General features: G+C 39.1%; 1 protein-coding gene across 1 annotated transcript in view; it reads left to right on the top strand.

Annotated features, from left to right (window-relative positions):
* sez6b (seizure related 6 homolog b) overlaps window positions 1–26,185 on the top strand; it is a 166,666-nt gene that overhangs the window by 64,552 nt on the left and 75,929 nt on the right. Inside the window, exons 2-3 of the mRNA XM_018700932.2 lie at window positions 1,673–2,248; window positions 9,367–9,500. Of these exons, the coding sequence (XP_018556448.1) occupies window positions 1,673–2,248; window positions 9,367–9,500 (710 nt within the window). The remainder of the gene's footprint in view (window positions 1–1,672; window positions 2,249–9,366; window positions 9,501–26,185) is intronic.

Below are 26,185 nucleotides of genomic sequence, written 5' to 3'. Positions count from 1 at the left end.
AAAGACTTTGCTTTATGGATTGTGAGTGAATGTCGTGCCTCTGTCCAGAAGCATGAGACAGGTTCTCTCAGGTTTATGTCAGCAGACTGAAGTACTGTGAAGAGGAGCAGTGAAGAGAGTTACATAAAGAGGGTGACTGATTTTCAGAATTATTCTGTGGCTATGAAGCTATACTTTCTGTCACTGCAGCTCTGTGAAATAAAATTTGAAATTTGATGGTCTCCTTTTTTGAGTAGAGAAACAGCATTGCTGTACAGCACATTTATGTAGTTATAATGTGCATACACACACTGCTTACAATGGCATATAAATGAAATAAACATTAAACAGCAGTAAAATCTGGTAAGTATAGTAGAACAATAGAAAAGCATTGTGATTCCCTCCAGTTTTTTCACCAGTAACTGCTGAATTACATTCTATATCTAGAAAAAATACATTGTACAGTGCAGTGTAATGTGGAATTCTACCACATCAGTTTTTAACAGTATTATATAAGGCAATATTGTCAGTTTCTTCACTGGCAAGAAATGAATGTGCTCTCTGCTGCAATAGCTTCCAATGTTGGAATACCCACTAGGCACAGTGAGAATCACCTCCCAGACATTTAGACCCTGATTCAGTGTGTGGCAATTAGTATGTACTAATTTGATTTAATTTATTTGATAACATGCGCTCCAGTAAAATGTAACCTTTAAGGTAGCCAACATATTATGTCATTATGGCCACTATTACATAAAAATTTGATGCTCTGTGTTGCAGGTGGGCCCAACTAACCTTTATAAATTTAGTTGTTATTATGCACAAATAGTGTATATTTCTTAATGATCTTGTGTTTAATCAAATTATAACAAACTATATGACACAGAGAGAACCAGATGCCAAGTACTTTTCTAATACAGTGTTTGGTTTCAGGGGCTCATGGCAAAATATACTGAAGCTGTCAGGCAATGCAGTCTGCTGTGCACTCTGTACCTGACACGTACTAAAGGCAACAAAATGTGTATATATATTATGCACAGGGTGAAAAGAAAATAACTTATTAAGTTAAATGACCATTTAGCAGGTTAGAAGCCAGGTTATACTTGAAACATACTAGTTTGTATGTATGTTCTTTGAATGTGTCTATAAACATGACAAATGCATGACAAAAAGCTGGGCCATCATACAGTTGAGATAATATATACAAATAGGGATGATGTGAAGAATGAGTAAACAGAGACAGTGAAAGAAGAAGTCTGCTCACACCACACAGCATTTCTGTCTTTAAAGCATCCTCACACCTTATTCTGGTCCTGACTGCTCCAGACGTAGTCTATGAGGAGCAATTGATTAACTGATTGATAACTGTCTGACTCTATTACAGTATAATGTTAAAAACCACGAGTCACCATGTTGTCTGTTAAAAATTGGTAGAGTAAGACTGCTTTGGCACTTGTTTTTTGGCTTGATGTCCCTTTGGCCCTTGTTTCACAGGCTTGTTGCTTGCTCTAGCACCACTCCCCATCATTAACCAATTGGATTGGCAGAGTGTTGAATGGCTATGGATGGCGCCAAAGCAGAGAACAGGCAGGAATGTGAAGGCCTGCACCTGCCTGGGCAAGTGATTATTGAGTCTGTGGTATGAATCAACATTCTTCCAACCACATCTGTTATTCTCTTTTATTCTCTGCAGCCCCTGCCTCTGAGGATGCTCTATCTCTCACCCCGGGGGGCCCTTTGGAGAACAGGGCTAGCTTGTACTCTACCACCCAGGACACAGAAAGGAGGCTCCCCGTGGTCACCACTGCCTCGCCTCTCAATGTACCAAACCATCACTCTCTCTACAGAAATCCGCCCCATCACCAGGCCCCAATCGGCCCACATGGTCAGCCAAACTACTTTGAAGACAGCGGAGGATCCATCTCACACCTCAAAGCTCAGCCCACCTTGTCCACTGTGCCATCCGGGACTCCAATGAATAATGTTGATAAAAGGGCTTCAGATGAGAGTGCTGAAGGCTTTATCACGCAGACAACGCTTGTCGTGCACACATTAGCAGCTACTTCTCACTCAAACATCCCATTTCCAACGACTAGACCAATTTTGAAAGATCAAGAACATGCTTCAGTCATCTCCTCTGATATTGCTACAAGGGAGAAAGATGTAGTGAGGCTAGGTCAGGCTGGACTAAAGCAGAATGTGAAGCCAAACAGTAATGATGAGGAGACAACCACCACCACCACCATCATCACCACCATGCAGAGTCCTGGTAAGAACAGAGTCTTATTATGCTTTTTAAAATACACTCACTGAGCACTTTACTAGGTGATTATTCATAATAATATGCTATTACTCAATCAACTAATCATATGGCAACAGGGCAATATATAAAATCATGCAGATACAGGTCAGGAACTTCAGGTAATGTTCACACCAAAAATCAGAATGGGGAAAAATGTTACCTTGGTGACTTAAACCATGGCATGATTGTTGATGCTCTCCTAGGATTTTCATGTACAACAGTCTCTAGAGTTTACACTAGAGAAAGGTGCAAAAAACAAAAGACATCCAGTGAGCAACAGTTCTGTGAATGGAAACACTTAGTTGATGAGAGAGGTCATAGGAGAATGGCCAGATTGGTTGAAACTGATAGGAAGACTACAGTAACTAAAATCACTCTTTATAATAAGGTGAGCAAACAAACATCTTAGAATGCACAACATGTCAAACCATGAGAGAGATGGACTGTAACAGCAGAAGACATGTCGGATTCAACTCCTGTCAAACAAGAACAGAAATCTGAGGTTGCAGTGGGAAAAGGCTTACCAAAACTAGACAGTTGAAGACTGGTCTGATGAATCTTGATTTCTGCTGAGGCATGCAGATGAGTATTGTATTCATGGAGTCTCCAACACCTCATGTGCAATGGAGTTGCCATGAAGAATTGAGGATATTTTGAGTGCCAAAGGAGGCCCTACCCAGTAACTGTATTGTGTGTACATTAAACTCCTAATGAAGTGCTCACAGAGTATGTACCACATAGCATTAGAATTTAATTCACTGTGATTAGATGAGTATGAAATATAAAAAACTAAAGAAAGTTTTTATTGGGGTGGGAATCAACTGGTTTGTATTGTAATCAAAATATAAAAACCTTAAAACAGTATATTATATATACATTATAATGTATATGCACACGTTTCACATTTTAAATTAATTAAATGGTGGGACTACTTTTATTTTGTTATATCAACAAATGAATTAATAATTCCATTCCAATTTGTCAGTTGATTTGTAAACATGAGTAGTAGTGGCAGTCACATTGTTGGAATAGTGTTAAATTTTTAATTCTGATGCAGGCTGTCGTTGGGCTTTGAAAAACAAGAAAAAAAGATGTCAATTTGTCATTTCTAAGCTAATTTGGAAATACTATATAATTTATTTAATCTTGAAACTAATGTAACTCCATAAAATTTTAAATATTTGTCATTAAGAGACCTTAAAAATGATTTCTAAAAGAAGAAAATATGTTCAAATATTTTTCTGACTTACATCCTCCACAGCAGTCTCTTTCTTTCAAAACCTCATCAAAGGATGTTTTTCTCTTTTGAGTGCACTCATGCTGTCCTCACACCCTCAACTAATATCACACAGCCATGGGGCTGAAATAAATCACAACAGCATCACTGCATCACCAACTCTTAATCAAGAGGTCCAATCAGGGACCATAACACCCTAAAATTCTTGGTTATAGAGTGGATGTAGAAAATAAATATCAGGTTAGTGATTTCTTGGTGGACTTTTCAGAGGTAAGTTAGGAGCAGCTTGATTAATCAGCTCATCTGTGTGCAGGGTGACAGCAGGTTGGAGCCACACAGTACTGTGCACTAAATCCAAATGAAGCTTTGGTGAAAGTTCATCTCTTCCCTCACATTCTGCCTTGTTCCTCTATGGGTTAGCATTGGCTATACACTCCGGATCTATTTCTCTTCCATCACCTCCACTCTACTAACCATGCTGTAATATCCCTCCATTCTAAATCCCAATATCACCATATCTAACCAATGAGCTTTCTGCCCATGTTCTTGAGTCAATCAATCACTGGGTGCCCTTCTCTGCTGATCTGCTGATCTGTCTTTGAGATATACTACTGTGCAATTGTGTGATGTGTTGTGTGATGTGATGATTGTGTGCATTTAAAGCACAGTTTTTGTTTTTGCATGGATCACTGCTCATTTACGTATTGACAGCTGGCATCTAAGGAAACACTTGCGTTGCCCCTCAACAACTCTCTGGTAAATCAGTTCTAAACTCAGAATGAGATTGTGGGCTTGAGTTCAACAGTGCTATATCAGCTGAAGCCTGACAGCACTCATTCTTTGTTTCTTAAAGGAAAGGATTCGGTCATTGTGTTGTCCTCACCACTTTTTTTTCTGCACAACTTTTTTTCCACAACTTCTGCTTGGGTGCTTGTTCTTCCATCCTACAGGCTGCCAACATCTCCTAAGACAGTGCTCTAAAATTTTTAAAGGGTCTAGCCAGCGGCCCAGATGCACTCACCAGCACGTCTCAAGGAATTAATGTTAGCCAACCCATAAGAGAATGCATCACCGTTCAACATACTGCAGTTACATCACTGTTCAAGGCACAGAAATTTATAGAAGAGTAAGTGAACATGTCACAGCTCAAAGCCCTGCGGTTACGACATTAAGCAAATGCACTGGTGTTCCAGGCACTGCAGTTCGTACAGCTGCACGCAATCACATCACTCTTCAAGGTACTGCCGTTACACAGTAGGTAAACACATCACTGTTCATAAACTTTAGTACATACAATTGTAACTGAAGGTACCACTATTCAGTGGAATTAAGAACCAACCACATCAGGGAATGCATCATTCAAACATACATATATGCCTGATGTTCTTCTCTGATTCTAAATTCTTTCAGTGTATTGCTTTTACTTTCAGTTCACTTCAAAACTAGCCATAGAGGCACAGCACACAAGGCTAATTGGTCAGCAGCCTATTTTATAAAATAGAGTTATCAGATTAGAATTGATACTGTGGCTTCACTGTTTTTAATCTGTTTTTAACAAGGAAGTAGCATAATGAGAATCACAGTTACACTGACAATGGCTTAAAGCAATGTTCCCCCTAATTTTTCATGTGTCTGACTCCCTGAGAATTCCTTGGACCACTGTGAGCAACATCAGTCATGCACACTGTCGCACACTGTAATTTTATGCGCTACATAGTTTTGCTGTGCGCGGAGAAAGCGGGAGCAGTGCGCAATTGCCTATCTCTTCTTCTGGGCTCTTGGAAATTTACCGTATTGTCCCATCAGGATATGTCTGGGTTTACTTTTGGTAGCCCAATTACATTTTCACATTTTGGAAACACTGACCGTATTTTGTCTCTCAGACAGCATACCATTTCATCCCATTTTAGCTGCGTTTGCATTTCTTATTGCAATGCTCTAGATCAATGCAGTCTGTGCAGTCAAGCGTAATCTGTTGTGTTTCATGGAGATATGGCTGACAGGGAACATACTGTTTTGGTTACATAATGGTTGAGTTAGCACCAGTGCAAACAGACAGGGAAAAACAGAGTGGTAAGAGGAAAGGAAGAGGTCTAGCCATCTTTGTTAACTCATGGTGTAACTCTGGGCATGTAACAGAGCATCTATACTCCAGATATAGAGAGCTGCTGCCTGTGGAACTGAGGCCATACTATCTGCTCTGGGAGTTTTCTCACATCATTGTTGTCTATACCACACCATTGGTGACGTCGTCCATTCTGTTGTAGCAGGATTACAGACACAACACCCTAGTGCAGGGGTGGGCAAACTAGTTTAACTTCTCCTTTAAGATGGAGTCAGACTGAAGATCTATCAGTTCCAACTGCAGCTCCTGTTGTGCTGTTTCAGGGTCTTGTGACAGGGGTCAGGACACCAGCTGAAGTGACTTGTCAAATCAGAGAACCGACTGCAGAATTCTCCATGCAGGTCGTCCAGTGATTTGCTGTATTTCTTAGCATTTGGCCTCTTTCTGCATGGCTAGTGTGGGAAAATGAACAAATTTGTCTGGAGAATAAAGTCAGCTTGGACTTGAAGGCGCTCACATTTGTGTACATGTCGTGCCCATGATCTTTCCCCTGTAGCTTCACATCATGTCTGAAAATATGTCCACAGCAAACGCAAAGTCACAAAGCCAGTTCTTATCGCTTAGCTCAGGAAATTCGTCAGATTTCCCCACTAAAATGCGGTAATCTCCCCTTTGAGCTCCCACACTCGTTGAAACACTTTGCCCAAACTTAACCAATGGACACGAGAGTGGTAAAGCAAGTCCTGGTGATCTGCATCGGTTTCCTCCAGGAATGTAATAAACTGACGGTGCTGCAATCCCCTTGCTCGAATAAAGTTAACAAGTTTTACAACTGGATTCTCAACATGATTAAGATGCAATACAGACTTACACAGAGATTCCTGATGAATGATGCAGTGAAGGAAAATAACATCCTGGTCGGGGTTTTCCTCTTTCACTTTATCCTGGATTCTTTTCAGCAGCCCGACATTTTTTCCAGTTAAATTTAGCGATCCATCCATGGTGATGTTAGCAAGTTTACTCCAAAGTAGCTTCATTCTCTCGATGACAGCGGACACCCATTCATATAAGTCTTGACCCCGCGTTTTTCCTTTCAAGAACTCCATGGTCAAAAACTCCTCTGTTATCTCAAAACTGTCATTAATCCCTTGGATAAAAATTAGGAGCTGAGCAGTATCTTTTATGTTGTTACTTTCATTTAGTGCTAGTGAATATAACCTAAAAAAACGCTGCCTTTTTTGTATCTCGCTGGCTATATCTTCGTCAATCAGTTCCACACAGCGAGTCACTGTCCTGCATGATAAACTGATTTTTTCAAACTTGTCTTTGCTCTCTGGACACAACAGACCTGCTATCTTTACCATGCATTCTTTCAAAAACTCGCCTTTGGAGAGAGGCTTGCTAGCCTTTGCTAATTTGAATGCCAGCATAAAACTTGCCTTTGTACTTGACTTTTGAATCGCTTTTTCTGCTGTCTGTAAATTAGCCAGTGACGGTTTGTATTCTTTGAAAACCGCAACAGTTTCTTGTCATATCAGGCATACAGCCGTTGACTGGTACAAGCCTGTAGTCAGACAGTAGTTAGCCACTGCCAGGACTGTGAAGGTGTGGTCTAGACAAGCTGAGGATGCCCTGCAAGATTGTTTTCAGACCATGCACTGGGACCTGCTCCTGGAGGACTATACGGTGACAGGCCTTCATCATGGGCTAAGCCTCTCTTCTAACCTTCAACAACCTCTAGCCTCCATTGCACACTAACATCTTTCCCCTCTGTCCACCTGCAGACTCTAGCCATCATTGCACGGCAACATCTTTGTCAGTGGGATTCAGTGACCTCTAGCTCTATATACCTTTTTCATCATACATCCTAATAAGTTGTTTCCATACAAGTGAAATGGCTCTTTGTTGCCTACATACTGTTCACAATATGATATTTCTGTCTCCTCTCAGAACTGATTCATTCTTGCCATGGTAATAATGCATTTATTTATTTTGGGTGATCCTGTCCTATTTGCTGTCTTCATATGGGGCTATGCTTAATGAAGACGCTTCACATTGATGGAGTCTAATCGCCAAAACCCTCTGTACTGAATTATAACACAGACACCCATGCACAGGATGAATGACAACACTGTAGTACAGTAATAATGCTGGAGTGAACAGGTGAGGTGAGGTGAAGTGCAGAGGGGACATAAAGAGACTATGATGGTTCTTCTTCATAAGAAAGCACTTCAGCAAAAGTTTACTTTTTATTGCAGAGAGAGGGATGTGTCAGAGAACAGAAAACCCCAAAGGCCACCAGGAAATATTCTGTCCTCAGCCGTCCCATCATAGCACTGAGCTGCTTAAAAAGGCAGCTAGAGATACAGAAAACCTTCAAATAAAGTCAGAGTGCCTGTATGTGTTTATAGCAATGTCTGTACAGGTACAGTGTGTGCAGTAGTATTACACTGATATATATCTGTCAAGATGTGGAATTAATTTGTTTAAATGAATGAACAGTTTGGAAAATCTACATTTTTGTCTTTCTCTAGCAATCAAAAATCTGACCATTTGACTGCTGTGTCTCCAAACCTTACTAATATAAACACCCCTCAAGAAGGATATGAAACCAATAAATAAATATAGCTGTTATATAGTGACATCTGTCAATCATTTCATGGCAGATTCTAATCTGTGTTTTGAATTTGGTTTTTGATTTTGACTACTATCAGAAATTGCTAAAGTTCCACTGGTGCACCATCCTGGAAATGAGAAATCAACAGCCAGTATACTAAACTATAGCCCTTCTCATAAAGTGCACACACACTCACAGTTTTAGTGATTAATTATTAACCTAATGGCTACAATCAAAATTACCTTATCAGTAGATAGTAAAAGTTGGTTGGCTGTAGATTTGGAATTCTATAGAGTAGAGGTTGGCAATATTCACCCTTGTACAACATTGAACAGACCAGCAAAATATTAAATATTGAAAAGTATTTGTTTGAGAAATATCAAAGGTGACAACACATAATAAACTGAGTTCAATGGCCCTCCTTTGTCTATGGAAAAAAATGAGCCATGTGGCCTCATCCTCCATTTTGAGTGGACTGAGGACTTGCATGTTGTAGAATTGTTGTGAGAGTATCCAGCATCACCTGACTTGACTTGAGACATTCCAGGTTTGCTGATGAATCTGTCAGCTCTGACTACACAATTTGCATATTGAGATCTGATCACAATGTGGGCACATTTGAGATAATCACACTTGGTAATACCAGCAAGGGATTAACATGTACAGTTTGTTTTCAGCATGGTATTACACAACAGGTCCAAGATTCACAATCAGGTTATGACTCTGGAACAGAATTAGGATTAGTGACTTTGTGCACTACATAGATATTTTGGCTTGAGTATGGCCTTGATACTTAAACATTTCTCAAAGCTCTCCAGAGTGACAAATAATGATCATTAGAACAGCTAAAGTTAGATGGATAAGGTAAGGGTAAGAACATGGATATGATTTAGAGAAACACACAATTGAGGTTTTTGGTGTCCCATGGTCTTAATGATGTTTCAAAAAGCTTACATTCAGCCCATGAGTGCAATTTTTGTTTGTGCAGATTAGTATGTTAGTGTAAAATGTTAATGTTGTTTGTGTGTCAGAAAATATGGACTATGTATGGGGAACCTGTGTGTGTGTGTGTGTGTGTGTGTGTGTGTGTGTGTGTGTGCGTGCGTGCACGTGTATGTCCTCACTGCTTCCACTAGAATAATTTTCATGCTGCTGTGTTCCTGCAGTTCCCTGCCAACTAAACCTGACTGGACCAGAGGGATATATAGAGGCTCCACCACAGTCCAGCTCTGACTTTTACTCTACAGTGGACTGCACCTACATCATCACTGTTTATATGGGCTATGGAGTGGAGGTCCAGGTAAGAGCCACCCTCCAATACTGTCTCACAAGACTGATGTCAAAATTCATATGGATTATACTATTAATTTTCCTTACGATATGAACGGAAAATTGGGTAAGGCTTTAGATTACAGCCCACAACTTTTTTCTACCTTTTTCTAATAATGATGTACCTGTACAGCACATACCAATACATACTTGTAGGTACAAAGGAACAAGATACACAGTTTAAGGAATAAAGGGGAATCTGGGAACTGGGAAAAATGATTAACATTTCAAGTATTTTCTAACCGAGGGTTATCTATTGTAATATTATACAGTAAATATGCACTACTGTACTAAACAACAATCTTGCACTTAGGAGGAACTGCAGACTTATACTGCAAGTAGCCAGCACCTATTGTAGCATTACAGGATACAGGATGACCATTGTATAAAACTGTACAGTGCGGTCACCATGGCACTTCTATACATCAGTGCAAGTGACACCCTTCACAACCCCTGGGGTGTGAATCGATCAGAGATGATTATCTTCTGGAAGCCAATTATGTTTGCACTCATTGGCTCAAATCAGATCATGGTGGGACGTTATGAGGCAAGATAATGCCTATAAAATAATCAACACACAAAATAACACACAAAACACTGTTGGGTTGAAGAAGGAAAGACACAGTATATTGAAGAATATATCATGACAAATACCTTACATGAGTCAGAAGACACAAACATATGTCTCCCTGAGGTATAACAGAATTTCAGTATTTATTGTATTTATGGCCCTCTGTTTCTTCTATAGGATAGTCACCCAATGACACACCAAACCTTAGAGATGAGGTCAACTTTAACAGTTCATTTAGTACCTCCAAACAACATGTCACTAGGGCAAAACATTGGGTTGGGATCTTCTTTTCAGGAATGGCAAAGAATATCTGAACAGCAAGCATATGGTATGTTTAGACACTATAGTTGAAAGGCATATAGAAAGAGGGGCAGAGTGGCACATAGAAAGTAAAAATAAAAAATAGTAAGGGATAAATTCAAGCTTCATGCTAATTTACGCTACTGGGCCACAAGAAAATAATGTGATTCAGAAAAAAGGGGCAAAATGGGCCACTTAGAGCCTAACCTTTGTTTTGAATGTTACACAAAAGAATACAATACACAACATGTAAAGTGATGCAATGGGAAAAATCATAATACAACATGTTGCTGCTCTTGTGAAAGACATTGGAGGTCATGATAGTTCAACTTTTTCAACTTGCAATTGTGGCTTATTGTGTGATCACAGTAACCACAGAAACAACAAACAGGAAGACAATTCAGGAGCACATTTTACACATACTGAGTTATCTGAGTGACATACATCTTTACCAGAAGATAAATGGTATTGTACATCAGCTTCAAAGATTTGAGACTGGGAATATACAGTGCTGAAAAAGTGTTTTCTCCTTTACAGATTTCTTCTGTTTTTGCTTTTTTTTCCTCACACTTACATGTTTCAGATCATCAAACAAATTTTAATATCAGACAAAGATAACCTGAGTAAATACAAGATGCAGTTTTTTGTAAAGGACATGTATTAAGTCTATTTACATACACATATAGACTGTCATGATAGGAATGGGATAAACTGCCCAAATCAAGGTGTAAAGCTTGCAGAGACTTCCTTTAATTGCTACCAAGGGGTCCTCTACAAAGTACTGAACAGTGTAAGTATATTTTGTAAATGAGAGATTTAAATTTTTTCTTTGAATAGATTTGCAGCATTTAAAAAAAAAAAAAACAAAAAAACAATTATTTCACATTGTCATTATGAATTACTGAGTGTATATTGATGGGCAAAAATGGCAGTTTTACCAATTCATCTACTCTACATCAGAATAAAGCATGCAAAAAATCAAGGGGTCTGAATGCTCTCTGAAGCCAGTGTACCTGGGAATGGCACATATTAGCATACAGCTGCTATGGAGGTGCACTGTAGATGTCTAATGTCACCTCCACAAATGTCTTTTGGCCCATAGACAGTGCTAGGTGCTCCAAATGATTACAGCAACCCAATTCACTCTAGGGCATTCAGTGTCGTTTTGAGCCATCTGACCTTTTTGGGGAGGCTTATATGGTGATTTAAGTAGTCTGCACCTGAAAACCCCTCATTCACATGATTAACTCTAAGAGCTTTGCTTCCTGCTGCTCATAAAATATACAATGGCCATTACACTGCTGAACCTCCAGATGCCTGGCTTAATATATTTAGGATGAAAAATGAATATGTGGTTGCAAATCATTGCCAATGATGTCTCCCAGCTGCTTCCTGTCACTGATGTGGAGAGGAAAGAAAAGGAAAAGAAAGGAAGCCAAACAGTTGTCAGACAACCAGAGAGCAAAAGGAGGGGAGAAGTGGGTGAGGTCAAATAGAAAAAAAGGATGTAGAGAAGGCCATTAAACAGCACAAGGGGAATTCTAAGAGAAAATTAAGAAAACAGTCATAGGGTTACCCCTCTATCCCATTACAGAAACTTGAACATGGAGCATGTTGAATGGATTATGTCCTCTAGGTTGGTTACTGACCTTAGAATCACTGCCCACATCTCAGATTTGTTCAGAGGTTATAACAAGCATTTGTAAGTTGACTTAGAAAAATAACAACTGTTAAGTCAACGTGTTTCTTCAATCATTGTGAAACATATTACATTCTGCAAACCAGTCCCAGTGTCCCTGGAAATCAGATCCATGTTACATTTACAGTTATTGATTCAAAGTGATTAACAAGTGAGGGACAACAGTAAAGCCTCAGCAAAGACAGTGCTATATGCAGTGACTATACAGGCTAACTGAATAGTTTTGATCATCTTGTTACAACAGAATGTTCTGGTGGGAAACCTAAGGTACTGGCATTCATCTGGCTTTACTTTGACATGCACCATCTAAATATTGTTGTAGACCAAGCACACCCCCCATGGCAACAGCACTCCCCTGTGGCAGCAGCCTCTGCCAGCAGGGCAATGCATCTGTCACACCACAAAAAATGCTCAGATATGGCTCAAAGAACACAACAACAAAGAACCCAAGGCATTGACCTGTCTTGAAACTCCCCAGGTCCCATTTTGATTGAGAATCTGTGGGAGGCCCAACCCTGTAACTCACAGGACCCAAGGATCTGCTGCCAATGTCTTGGTGGTCCCATGTCCATCCCCATGTCCCTGTCCCATGCACATTCCCCAAAGGGTCGGAGCTATTTTAGTAGCAAAAGGGGGAGCTACACAATACAAGACAATGTTATGGCTGATCAGTGTGCAGTGAATTCCTTTCTTGCTGTCTTCCAAAAACAAAAGCGGGCCATCCTAAAAGTGAGCTTGGCTCATTCCTGGCAGTCCCTTTACACAATTTGGCTCACTCACTATGTGGCAGGAGCAGGGCCCCAGCATCCTCTGGACTGTCTCAACACAATGTACTGACGACTCACAGCTCAGTGTTGTGGTTCCAGGCCATTTAAGTTAACTAAACTAACTATTTAGGCTGACTAAAACAAAATACTTCATGGATGAGGATTACTGTCCATCATGCTTTCAGTGAAAGAATTTAGTGCCACCTGCAGAATGCCAAATTTCTTGCGTTCATGTCTCCTTGTCCTTTTCATTCTTTCCACTTTCTGGAACACATAAAATGAATGGGTAAAATGAGAGGAATGGGAAGTGAGAAAAAGCAGGACAATAAAGGAGAGGGTAGGAAACTGGGATAGAGGGGTGAGAAGAAAAGCATTCAGAGGAGGAAAGAGAGTAGACATAAGGTGAGAGGAGGATAGATTAGGAAAGAAAAGATAAGGAAAGCAAAGGAGAAGAGAAAAAGAGGAGGTGATAGGCAGAATAACACCTGAGATAAAATGAATGCAGTTCTCTCACATCTTCTGTTTACTTTCATTATTAAAAGTGACTGCAGTGTCTGGATGTGGTTGAGCTGCAGTGGTTAATTAATTGCTCATGGATTATCTGTCCTTTCCTTTTGTTTGTGTACAGAGCTCTTTAAATGTGCCTGAGTTAAAATGTCTATCAGTTTCTATTACCTAAATTGAAAAGGTTCCCTCCCTGGATAGTCAGACTTAAACTAATGTGGAATTCAAAGATAGCAGGTGGACCTGGGAGGTCACTCTGAGCTTTTTATAAACTAAGAGTGCGATTCTGATTTGTCTTATCAAGAAATCACACTCATTAATCTACTTCAGAGGTCTTTATTAGCCCTGATAAATCACAGCTACCTAATTTGATTGTGTTCTCATACAAGATAAACCAGATTTTACCCTGATGCAGGACTGATAAAAGTGATAATATGGTTGAGTTCAGACCCCTGAACCACCAAGACCTGCAGCAGACAGAATCATGATGTTGTGGCAGATATTCTACCTTTACAATCTCAAACAAAGAAAAAGCTACAGTTTCATGCTAATTATCTCTTAAACTATGTCAGTGGGTTTTTAAGTGTGGTTTTAAGTTAGTGGTCATTGCCATAGTTGGCAGTTATAAGAACCAGAAATCCTAAATTTGGTCAGTGAGAAAGATATCAGGGTAAAACTGAGGAGGGACAAGCAAGCATCAACCATTACAGCTGATCATGATAGGCAAAGGTGCTTGTAAATCTAGTAAACATGCTCTACATAGTATCAAATGTGTCCAGAGAGACCATTGCAAATGACTCATATATGACCTGCCATCCCTGTGCTTAAAGTTTGGACAACATAACAAGCCATATTAGCAGTTTCTGATCTGGTGGCAGTTGCACTGAAACCAAATACAGTATTTAAAGATACTAATTAAAAATGGACAATTTACATCATTATCATTCACTGTCACTTGTTAATGAAATAAAATAAAACACAATAAAAGTAGCTAATTTAGGTTGTTTAAATGGGTGTTATGGCTGTTTTAAGCTAGCAGTGGGGGTAACCAATTTCTTATAAAGTGGACACTCCCTAGTTAAAATAACAAGGGATTTACCTATTCTTCCAATTCTGATGACACTGCAAGGGCAAACAGTTTTTATGAAAGTCTATTTTTTGTGCCTGTGCTTGGTAATTTCCTGGCACTAACAAATGTGTTTGTGCTAATGTTGGAGCAGAGGCACAGCATAGGCTATGTTTATGCTAATTTCGTTTCATTTTGGCACAAAATTGTGTTTGTGTTAAATCCTGCTCAACTGGTTATTTCAAATACAAGACACTTTTGTGTCTTTACTTGGCAGAGGTGCTCACACATAGACCTCTCCAAAATGAAACACACACACACCTTTCAGTTATGTCAGATGTGGCCTCTTTCCATTTGGTACATTATTGACTAGATTGTAATGATAGTGCCAGCTCTAAAAAGTGAGTGAGAGTTACACCATTCGTCGGTCGGCTGTTGGAGTTTTCCCAGTGGTTGCATCTCTGTCAAAATGATTTCACACAAACAGTTATTACATCATAAGGGCACTCCCTTATGACAACTTTTTTTTGCTGCACGCCCAGCTAAAGTGGAAACTCATGGCATTATGGCAACTTAACACTGGCTGTCAGGAGCACAGCAGTAGAGACACTTTGCACACCCATACATCCATAAACAGTCTAGCCAAACACAAGGTCTTTACCTTTTTCATCTGCTCTATCAGATATACCTTGAGAAGGTTACCAACACACCCACATAATCAGGTGACTAGGACTTCTACAGTGTCTGATTTGAGAGAGGGGCTGTGTGTAATTTTACTCATGGATGGCACAGCAGTGTGACTTCATAAATGATTTAAATGTCCAGACATGGCTACATGATTGGTCAGGATCTAACTGTAAATATGTTCTATGTTTTTATAAACATCAGACTGGAAAGATTTTAATGACAAATTCCAAGTTTAACCATAAAATAATCAGGAGTATCGCAGTGGTCCTCAGGATCAGTCCTTAGCTCCATCAAATCACTGAGAACATTTTTTATTAAATGCAAAAGTCTGAATGTCATATTTTTATATGTCTTGTCATAAGGATTATTACAGTGGGTTTTTCATTTACAGTACAATCATATTGATAAATATTTGCAATTGAGGCTTATACTCACTAAGGCACATCCATATAACATGTAAAAAATTCAATCAAGTAATCAAAAACTGCTAATAAAACCTGAACCCACCCTGGATCAGCAAAGCTCAATTTGGAGTAATCTATTATCCGCAGTCATCCCTAAATCAATCCTGGACCTGACTCATTAATATAAGATCTGACCTGATCCATAATCAAGCAGGTGCTGTGCTGCTGCTGGACAGTGAAGGCAAGAGCTCAGGTGCAGGATACTGCTGGGTTGCACAAAGGGAAAAGGCAATTTAAAAAAAAAATTACTCATTCATGTGCATGCAGAGGCAGAAACATCTTACATTATCTCAGTGGATTATGTTCACTTTTTTCCCTTCTGCTCAGTATCAACTCAATGGCACAGGTACACACTTACACCCCTCCAAAATCTTTACTTGCACAGCTGATACAGCACAAATAACTTAATAAGAATAATATTAACTGTTATATATTGTTTGTTTAAAGATGTAGAGGTTGTTTCATTTTTTCCCTCTTTGATAAATAAGGACTGGTAATTTGCAAATACACTAATGTATGTTTACTGTACTATAAAGACATACTGTAAATGAGTATTTTGACATTTGTAGAGGAGAAGATCCATGGAACTTCAATTAATTTGCTTGTAAGTTAATTGTTTGCACAACTGTAACCAGCCCCACCGATGCTCCAGCAGCGGCTGCACCAGCATTCATGTACTGTACCACTGAGATCATTTTTGAGGTCTTGTGAAGATGAACTTTTTCTCATTAGTGAAGCTTGACAAGACTCCATCTGCTAATTTTGGATTCCTCTTACTAATTACAGTATGTTTAAATAACTATCATGAAGTACTACCACTAAGGTTGTATTCAGCCTTTCTGTCATGTTCCACCCAGCTGGGCCTAGTTGTGCCTGGTTTGTGCCAGTACCTGCTGTATTGCCTACTGTAAAATTGAGTCAAAGGGAATGCATTTTTTCTTTGACAGATATTTTGTATTAACAGTGGGAAATCATGTTGACTCATTGTTTACTGCTGGCTGAAGGTTTAATTCCAAGTCTATTGTTTGCTCTTATGGAGTCCTCCTTCTTCACTGTCTAAAGAAATGAAATTGTTTCTGCTTGTCAGCTCTTCGATAGACTGCAGATCTGGACAAGCTGTGTGGTGAAATGCATTAGTAGGAGGGTATTTTTTTTATTCCAGTAAATTCCATGTAGCTTTGTAACTTCTCACTGTGTAGGTCCTGAGGGTCTGATGTGCTGAACTCTCAGTGTATGAATCTGGGTTGGGACTGCACACAGGATAAAGTGCTATCAGCAAAAGAGAAAAGAGAGTTCATCACCTCAGCGAGACAGTCCTGAGGTGAGCTTTGTTCAATCTCCTCTCCTTCACCTGGCCACACTCCCCAGAAATGCAGAGGAGCTCTGGGGTCGCAGTTCTTATCTTAGGACATAATCAGACCTCTCAGCAACAAAGAGTCTACATTAGCTAAGACATGTGCTGGGACTGTGAAAGAATACCATTTCAAACACTTTCAGATGTCTTCTCTCATTTCTAGATTAAAAGAAAAACCTATCTGTATGCAAACACACAATATTATAAGGATAAACATGTTCTGTAGTGTTCAGTAATTGCAGCAACCTATAATTAGCAATCTGATGATGATTGTGAGATATTGCAATGTTTTTTTTTCATGAGTAAATGAATACTTTTATTTTTGTGTCTGACCCATCCCACATGGAATTACTGCGACACATTAACAACAACCAAATTTTTCCAGCATGTAAACCCACAGCATCACAGCACAACATATAAACATAATTCAAATAGCCAACACATAATGTCCAAGAAGAGGTACTTTTCTAGCGTTTTATTTGAAGGGCATTGTATCTCTGTCTATGAGCCTCTCCTCTCATGGCCTGACTGTCTCCTGAGTGATGTATGGCCAGGCAAACCACAGGTAACAGATTGGATCCCACAGCATCTTTGTAAAAGTCAGTGGAAAATGTAAATGGTGATGGCCACTGCTGAAGAAAATGTGGAGCAGTCAGAGCTTAAATGAATGGAAGGTCAAATTAGGACTAAAATGTTCTTTTATTTCAGAAAAATAAACTTTAGTCACTGGTCTGTAACATTACTCTCCTTTGGAAGGCTGGATCTATTGGCTTCCTGAGATCCAAAAATGACCACTTGTTGTTTTGTTGGTAATGTTAAAACAACAAAGACAAAGGTTAGACGGTGGGTCCTGTGGGCCATGTTGGGGGTATAACTGAGGGTGGTAACTTTATAGTTGTGCCATCATGAAGTTACAGACAGTGCAAGCCAAGGGCTCATTTACAGGCACACTTTGTGAACATGGGCTCTGTGCATTTCTACATGGATTGAGTGTTTTGATACTTTTACAGTAGATTTATATAGCACCAAGACCTGCTTTATAATTTAAAAAAAGACATGGAATATTACTTTTTACAATATGGGACCTTTAAAAGTCAATGGATTATTATTATCATTATTTTGCATTCTTAGTATGTATTCTGCTATTTACTTCCCCTTGTCCTTTGGCGTCAGTTTTGAGGATGCTGAGGGATAATTTTTGATTCTTTCATCTTACTTTTATTATTTTGATGATTAGTTTTATTGGTTATGATCAAAGTCGAGGCAGATGGCCGCCCACCCTGAGTCTGGTTCTGCTCGAGGTTTCTGCCTCTTAAAAGGAAGTTTTTCCTTGCCACTGTTGCCTGGTGCTTCTCATGGAGGGAACTGCTGGGTCTCTCTTTGTAAATATAATAATATAAAGAACAATCTAAACCTGCTCTATATAAAAAAACGCCTCAAGATAACTTCTGTTGTGATTTGACGCTATAGATGCAGCAGTGATATTCAGCATTATTTGAGTAAACTAAGAGAGCTTAGATGGTCTATACTTTGTGGTCTCCTATTTCCTAAAATCAACTGGATGCCAGTCACATGTCTTGGAGTCACTTGTCTCATTTCTCCTTTAGGGGTGATGTGCAGTTTTAGCCAAATAGCATGCATTTTTTCTATTCTATTTTTTTTCTTTCTTGAAGGACACACGTACAGTGTGCTTTTTATACAATATTTGCATCTATAATGTGTATACACATAAACATGTATACACATTTAAACTTGATTTTAGTATTCTGAATATCTTCTTTTGGGACCTCTTTTAGGACTTTGGACAGTGTGTGGTTCTTAAATGTTTTTTTAATGTGTCTATACACTACCATTCAAGAGTTTTAGAACACCTCAGTTTTTCCAGTTGTTATTTAAGTTCACTTAATAATGCACAAAAAGTGTACCTGATTTAAATTTGGGCACCATCCCAGCCACAGTAGTCACTTTGTGCAATGTTACATTACTCCTGCCTCGCTTGGACTGCTTGGACCCTGGAAGTCAGTAAGCATGTCAAGCTTATGGTACATGATTTTTGGATTTCCTCCACTGTGTCAAAATGGCAGCCCTTCAGCTTGATTTTCATTTTGGGGGAGAGGAAGAAGTTGCAGGGAACCAAATATGGTGAGTAGGGTGGTTGGGGAGAGACAATTGTCTAATAATGCATCAGAGAGTGTAGTAACACAGTTTGTTCCAATACTGCCTTTGTAGAGATGGTTTGTAAGTAATCAACAATAAACCTGTAGGACTAGTTCACATTCAGTTTCAAGGCTTCCTTACTTCCATTGCTCCAGGAAAACTGTAAGTTAACCAATTACTTAATCCCAGGAAAGACTTGTTTTCTACAAAAATTAACACAATTAAACTTTTTTCCTTTTAACTTTGGGCAGTTCACCACTTGGACTGGAACTACTTAAATTTCAATAAAAACTGAAGAAATGGGAGGTTCAGAAGTGCAACTTGATTGGCTTCACTACTGATACTGATACACTACTGACACTGCCGTGAGCTGTGACACTGTGTGTTTTGATTACTTTGACAGTCCTCTTGTTTAATGAGAACCTTCCCAGTGTGTGCAGCTGAAGCATGAATCCAAGCTGACCATATCAAGATGAGAGCCAAGGCCAAATAGCAATCTCCCTAAGAGAGCTTGAAACAGATACAAACAACAGTCAGCAAAGGTTTGGCTGTGCATAGTGCAGGGTATTGACTGATGGATCAATACCCTCAACTGCTTTAGCTGAGCCAGACTCTACCTCAGTTCAATAAAGCACAGTTCTATCTTCAGTCCCTGTCTGGACTGATGGCAGAGATTGATTAAGGTGCATTTGTCAATGCTGAGACAGTTTCCAAGAGGTAGGTAGGTAGGTAACATTCACATCCTGTGGAAGCAGCTGCCTCATCACTGTTTTTTCACATTTGAAATATGTTCAGGTTTCTCACAGGTAACATTTCTCTGCTTAGTGGTTAGCTTGTAATAATGAGCCTTGATAGTGTATTATGAATGGCTGAGCTCGGATGCTGTTGCCGTAAAGCCAGTGAACCATATTTGCAAGCTGATGCCTGTAGGTTTATCGCATTGTCACCTGGACTAATAATCCCATGCAGACTAAATGACAGAGGAGCTGAGAAACAGGACAGAAATGATATAGTTGTGAAGGATACCTGAAGGAGAGGATAATTAATTCATCCTAAGCTGCACACCACTTCTACATCATGCATAAGCCTCATTACCGTAAACATTTGTATCTTTACCCTTTGGCTCATTTGTGACTTTGTGTACTGTGAGAGGAGAGACTGACTTAGGTTTCTTTCTAAGAGTTAATTGCATTGGTAATTAATAAATGTTGAAAAAGTAGTTGGGCATAGATTCACAAGACTGTAGCCACAGGCTAAACTTTATTTGCAGTACAGTAAAGGGCACACTTTATTTCCACATTCATTGTGTTGCTGTGTGTGTGTGTGTGTACAGCAGAGCATCCAGTTGTGAAAATGAAAGCTGTTAAGTCATCGAAAGCTATTAGCAGCTTGCAAGTTCCTTTTTCCCCACCAATACCATTACAATCTCAAACTGCTCTTCTACAAGCTCTACTCTGCATTAGAGATTTACATTAAATGGGACCACTCAGTAGTAATCAGTATACAGTACATAGTGTAACATAGGGGGTGAAGGATGGACCCTTTAAGCACACTGTAGTTGTGAGACACACATACTGTAGAAGAACATTCTCACTGAACAAAACTGAACTGTGTGGTAATTGGATTGGGACAATACACTTGAAAAACTGCATGAAATTCTAGCAAATAGATGAATAAATGATTATATACGATAAAGTTATGAACCATTAACATTGAGATTAGAGATATAAAGAATTGAGTAGATGGATAGCATGCATACCATTTATTTGGAGCTCCTGCATGTATGTATGTCAAACAGTACTTGTCAGTCATCTGACACAAAAATATAATTAACTGTGCACACCACTGCAGGACACAGCCACAGTATAAAATCTGAATGTACCTGCAGCAACATTTGGACTGTCAGAGATGGTGATTACTAATCCTGAATGAGTCCATTAAGGGCCAACAGTCAAAATTAATCACAGAGAACATTCTTGTTAGAGATTGTGTTACATTTGAGTCAGTATGAGTTAGGCAGATAGATGCAGTTGCTGTAGTTATCCATCCGCAGAGATATCATGAGAGCAAGGTCAAAGCTCTATCTGCCACTCCCCTGCTCCTCCGCTGCCCTTGTGCTTGTGCCATCCAGAGTGCTTCACATCACTCAAAGATGACAATCTAATGAAACATCCTTGAACTGAGCTCACACCTTCAAATGCATTCTGCCAAATAGCTATTAAAATGCCCTACACTCTGTGATTGCCTTTCAGAGAGGAGGAAATTGGAGAAGGCAATAGATAGGGTCAGAGAATTAAAACAGTGGGGGAGTTGATCAGATTGCTGCAGTCTGTCAAGATCTCATTGACCAGAGGAAAGGATACACTGTTAGGCAGCAGCCTGACAGGCCCCCACACTGGCCCACTGTATATCTACATATAATATAATATCTACATTTTGTTACACATTGCCAACTTCTTTCACTCATCAGTGAAACAAAATAGCTCTTGGTTCAAAAATAGAGAGTGGTTGAAATGTTTGGTAATTCAGCAATGGTTAATTCTACTTCTAATGTGAAACATTAACATATTACAGTTTAAATACTGTAACTCTGTCCTTTTATAATACTTTGAGATGTTGGGGAGAATGGGTCAGTTGGAGGTTATAACATACAACATGGTACAAATATTGGAGATAGGCTGGTATGAAACAAAACAGAATCTCAATTTAAGGCTCCTAAACATGATGTTAACTTCAAGTTTTTACATTTACAAAGGAAGGCCTTCCCTGATACTCAGCCCTTATTTAAAGGCAGAGTAAAGCATCCTGGAGAGAGATATCAATGATATTCAAACTCAACAGCACAACAAACACACCCCTCCCTTCTGTGCTCCTTCAGAAGTCTCCAAACATGTGGACAACGCATCAACAAGGAAATCCAGAGTAACAACTGGCCAAGGAGAAATATGTGGGAATAGAGTGTGCCTGCTTTTTCATAGCTGAAGCAAAACAGGCCTGTAGATTTGTAGCTAAGCTAACAAGGAAGGTAGCTACACCTGGCATGGCATTTCAAATTATGCATCAATCCTACTGTGTTTCCCATCTATCAAAACTTTGCAAACGCTGTAAAGACAAATTTCATAATAGAGAGTGAATGACAGAGCATCTAGGTTGTGTGCCAAGTGTTATTATGTTAGGTGTGGTGGTTAACATCCAGAGCTGGTACAGTAGCTCAAGACACAACTCTCCTCCTACTGTAACTAACATTACACCAAGAACAAACAGCGAGACACAGCAAAACTAATGTTACCCACCTGTCAAGCAGAAGAGCAACCTATGTGGCCTTTCAGTTCTTGGAGGTCTCTCCACTGCTTGAAATCACCACCACACCACACCAGTATTGACACAGGTCTTCCCCCTTCCGTGATCAAAACCTTTCTTTCAGGAGAAAATGGTCCTTCTCTGCCCTTTGGTGTTGGCATGCGCCGGAATCATAGTTTCAACTGCCCGCTTTTATATCCTCCCTCCTGTGCATGAGCATTTGTCTTGGTCAGAACTGCTTTTTTTTTTTACATCACAGTTCTAGAACCAGGGCTGTGTAGAAATTTTTAGAGATTTTTCTTCAGCACACATACAGAAGGATCTGCTAGTGGAGATAGTTATGAGGAGATATTCACAGAATTTACAAAAACAAGTACTAGATTATAATTTAAAATTCTACTTTTAAGTAACGACTTTTGAGATTTTTTAAAAGCTAGTTTTTAGAGAAGTTTAATCTTTTTTCTTTTTACATTTAGTTTGAGTTATATACACCGTAACTCTCAGTCCTGGACTGCAGTTAGGCTGCACCAGATGCAAATTGAATTCTCACAGTATACCTGAATGTAATTGACTGAGGGTGGAGTGATGCAGAAACTCAGTAGAATAAAATCACTGCAGATCAACTGACATCTTACACGTCAACTGGTCTGAGTGGAATTACTGGTTATATTCATTACTTTTTGAAACATTCCTCATAGCAAGATGGATGAAATCAGAAAGAAATCATAGAAATCATTCCATACACCACTCACTGTGACCTCATTTTGACCAGCTATAGTATTACATTATAGTATTATTATCTTGACTACATCACCAGTTGCTACAGACACCCTTAGTGGTTTCTTTGCTCTGGTTTGAGAGACACTGCAGCAGAATACTGTATCTGTTCAAATTCCCATGATGCATAGCCCACACTAAACCAGGCCAATCTCCCTTTCATCTGTAGAAAAGCTGCCTGTCCCTCATGACTCCAGTGTTTACACTCAAACAGTGAGCGGCTCAATGAACAGCAGTCAAACAGCTCCATAGACAGCAGTGTTCAACAACACAACCTCTGCACTCCTTTGTCACTGCCCTGGAACAAATCTATTGTAGTGCCAAGCTCATCTCTCATTCTCTGTCTCTCAAACACAATAATTTACTCATTTAACATCTCATCGTGTTTCTGCGTTTTCTTTGTTCAGTTCAACTTAAAAAAGTGTCACGAGCATATCAAATAAGCTCAGAATTCCAGTTTAGTATACAAAATTAAAATTAAGACTAGACAACAATAACAATTGTAACATCTATAAATAATATCAACAATGATGGGTACAGAAGTTATGATGATGATACTCCATCAATGTGCTTCAAGAATTCTTTGTTTTCAGTAGAAGTTTATTTTTGTCAAGGAATAAAAGCCCTGGAGACACAAGTCAGTCTTGCTGTTAGATTAACTATTTATTACAAAAGTTGTTGACTACAGAATTGGTGGTGGTGGTGCTCCCGGGATATGTACAATAAACATACAGTATACACACTGCATTCTTCAGATAATGAAGGTTATGTGATTCTAGATACCAGGGATGCACAACATGAATAATATAACAACAAACTAAATTTTGCATAACACAATGTCATAAAGAAATGCAGCAAAAAATTATGTCACAGCTGATAAACAAAATGTTATACATGATATTTCAATGAATTTTTAAAAAGTAAAAAAAAAAACAAAAAAAAAAAAAACAGCAAAACACAAATGTAATTTTACAAAGAATAAACATAATGTGGTACAAAGTAATAACATAATGAATAAGCAAGGTCACAGTAAGTCAGTAAGTAAACAAAATGTACGATGAGATTTCACAATGAAATAACAAAATGTAGTACAGCATAAGGTCACAATAACGTCACATGAAAAAGCAAAGGTTTGAAAAACAAAAAGGACACCAGACAGCAATAGTGACATGAATCTGACAATGAAGGGTTGAAAGCAACACATACAATAGATTGGGCAAACTTGCAAAAATTTAATCAGAATCAGAGGAACCTTTTCAGAGAATTCATATTTCGTCACACGTTTTGTCTAACACATTCTGTCTTATCTTCTAACTCATGTAGTTCTTATAATTCTCCTATTATCAGTTAATTGTCAGTACTTTCTTTCCTGGAAGTGTTTTTTCTCTCCTGTTTGGCCACAATGTGGTCCTCAGAAAAACCTGAGAGAAGTTCAAGCATAGGATTTCCATGTGGAGCCTCACTTAACCTCACTGTGGTGGAGCAGAGAAACACAGAGTTAGACTTAATTTGGCAACAGGGGAATCGTGACTGTGTCATCTGGCTGTGATTGTTCCTACCACCATCAACTTAGGCAATGGTGTGAAAAACACAAATTTGCTGCTCACCATTAAAAGCAAGTGAAGCAAGAGCTGGATGTGGATAAAAGACTGCTGTATTTTCATCAGTTCTGTGCTAAAGGGACATTTCTGGGATGACTCTGGTAGTAAGCTATACATCAGCTAATGGTGTAATTTGATGCAATAACAAGAATGATTTAACATTTTTTCTATTACTTTATTTATTTATTCATTGCAACATGTTCATCTGATAAGGCCAAATATCATTTAGGCTTTTATGTCAGTTTTATTGTTTGGCCCTTCCATTTCATGTTATATTTACAGAATTCTTTCCTTTATCAAATCATAGCTGTGTACTACAGATGGCAGGATACAACATTGTTTCCAGTTCTGACATGTAAATGCAAATAAAATTAAGACCACTTTGGAGACAGGCAAATGCATCAAAGACTGCAGAGAAATAAGAAAAAAGAATCCTGCTGTAACTACCTCTCAAGGAAAAACATGTTCTCTAAGGATAGTTGGGTTTTTCATAGTGAAGCAACTAGCTTGACTTACATTTGCTAGGTGGCCCGACTCCAAACGAATGATGATAGTGCTCTGTAACTGTTAGATGTGTTTAAAAAAAAAAAAAAAAGCAACTGTATGCTACAAGTTTGCCTCGTCTACCTAAAAGATAATATGTACATTTTTGCTTAACACCTTTTCTGCTCTATGGTGTGAAAAAGAAGCATGTTCAGTTACATGCTCTGTCAAACAGCTGTCAAAACTTGAGACTTAAATATTTTGCTCGTATTTCTCAAATCAGTTCAATTCTTGATTCCCTCAGTTCTAGGGAATCAAGTGCCATAGTATTCAAGTAAATTCACATTTCCTTATTTTTATGAGTTACCAAGTGAGACTCCAGACCAAGTCTCAGGTCTTCAGCTTTGGTAGCACTGAAACTGTGATCTCAAAGCTTGACTGTCTATCCAACTGCTCTTCACAGATCAGGTAGTGGGGACTTTGGCCTCTACTCACATACAGGATAGAGTACAAGTGTGTTCCTGACAGGAAGCATACAGTATACCCTGAGCATGAAAGGAAGGAGATTTAAGAGTGAAGGACACCAGCCTGTTCCACCCTTTTCTTTCTCCCCCAGTCTCTTTGCCCTAAGGTCCACCTTTTGTAAGCACCCATTGTTGGCTGAGGATTTGAGGCGTGTGTTTGGGCTGAGGTAGGCTTTTTAGATGTGCACAGTGCAGCACTGCACTTTAGAAATTCTCTCTGCTGGGTTTTTTTCTGATGTGGGTGTTTTTTTATTCTGCTTTCGGTGAGCCACGTTTGATGGGTCAGCTATCAGCTCTTTGCAGCCCTGCACATAAGGCCTTTGATTCACCACTTGAAGACACATGCGCTCACACTTACTCAGGCACACATGCATATATATACATGTACACCTCACAGAGCTC

The sequence above is a fragment of the Lates calcarifer genome, linkage group LG21 (assembly GCF_001640805.2).
Source record: "Lates calcarifer isolate ASB-BC8 linkage group LG21, TLL_Latcal_v3, whole genome shotgun sequence".
NCBI classification, from domain to species: Eukaryota; Metazoa; Chordata; class Actinopteri; family Centropomidae; genus Lates; species Lates calcarifer.
This window is presented reverse-complemented; position numbering and strand designations above follow the sequence as displayed.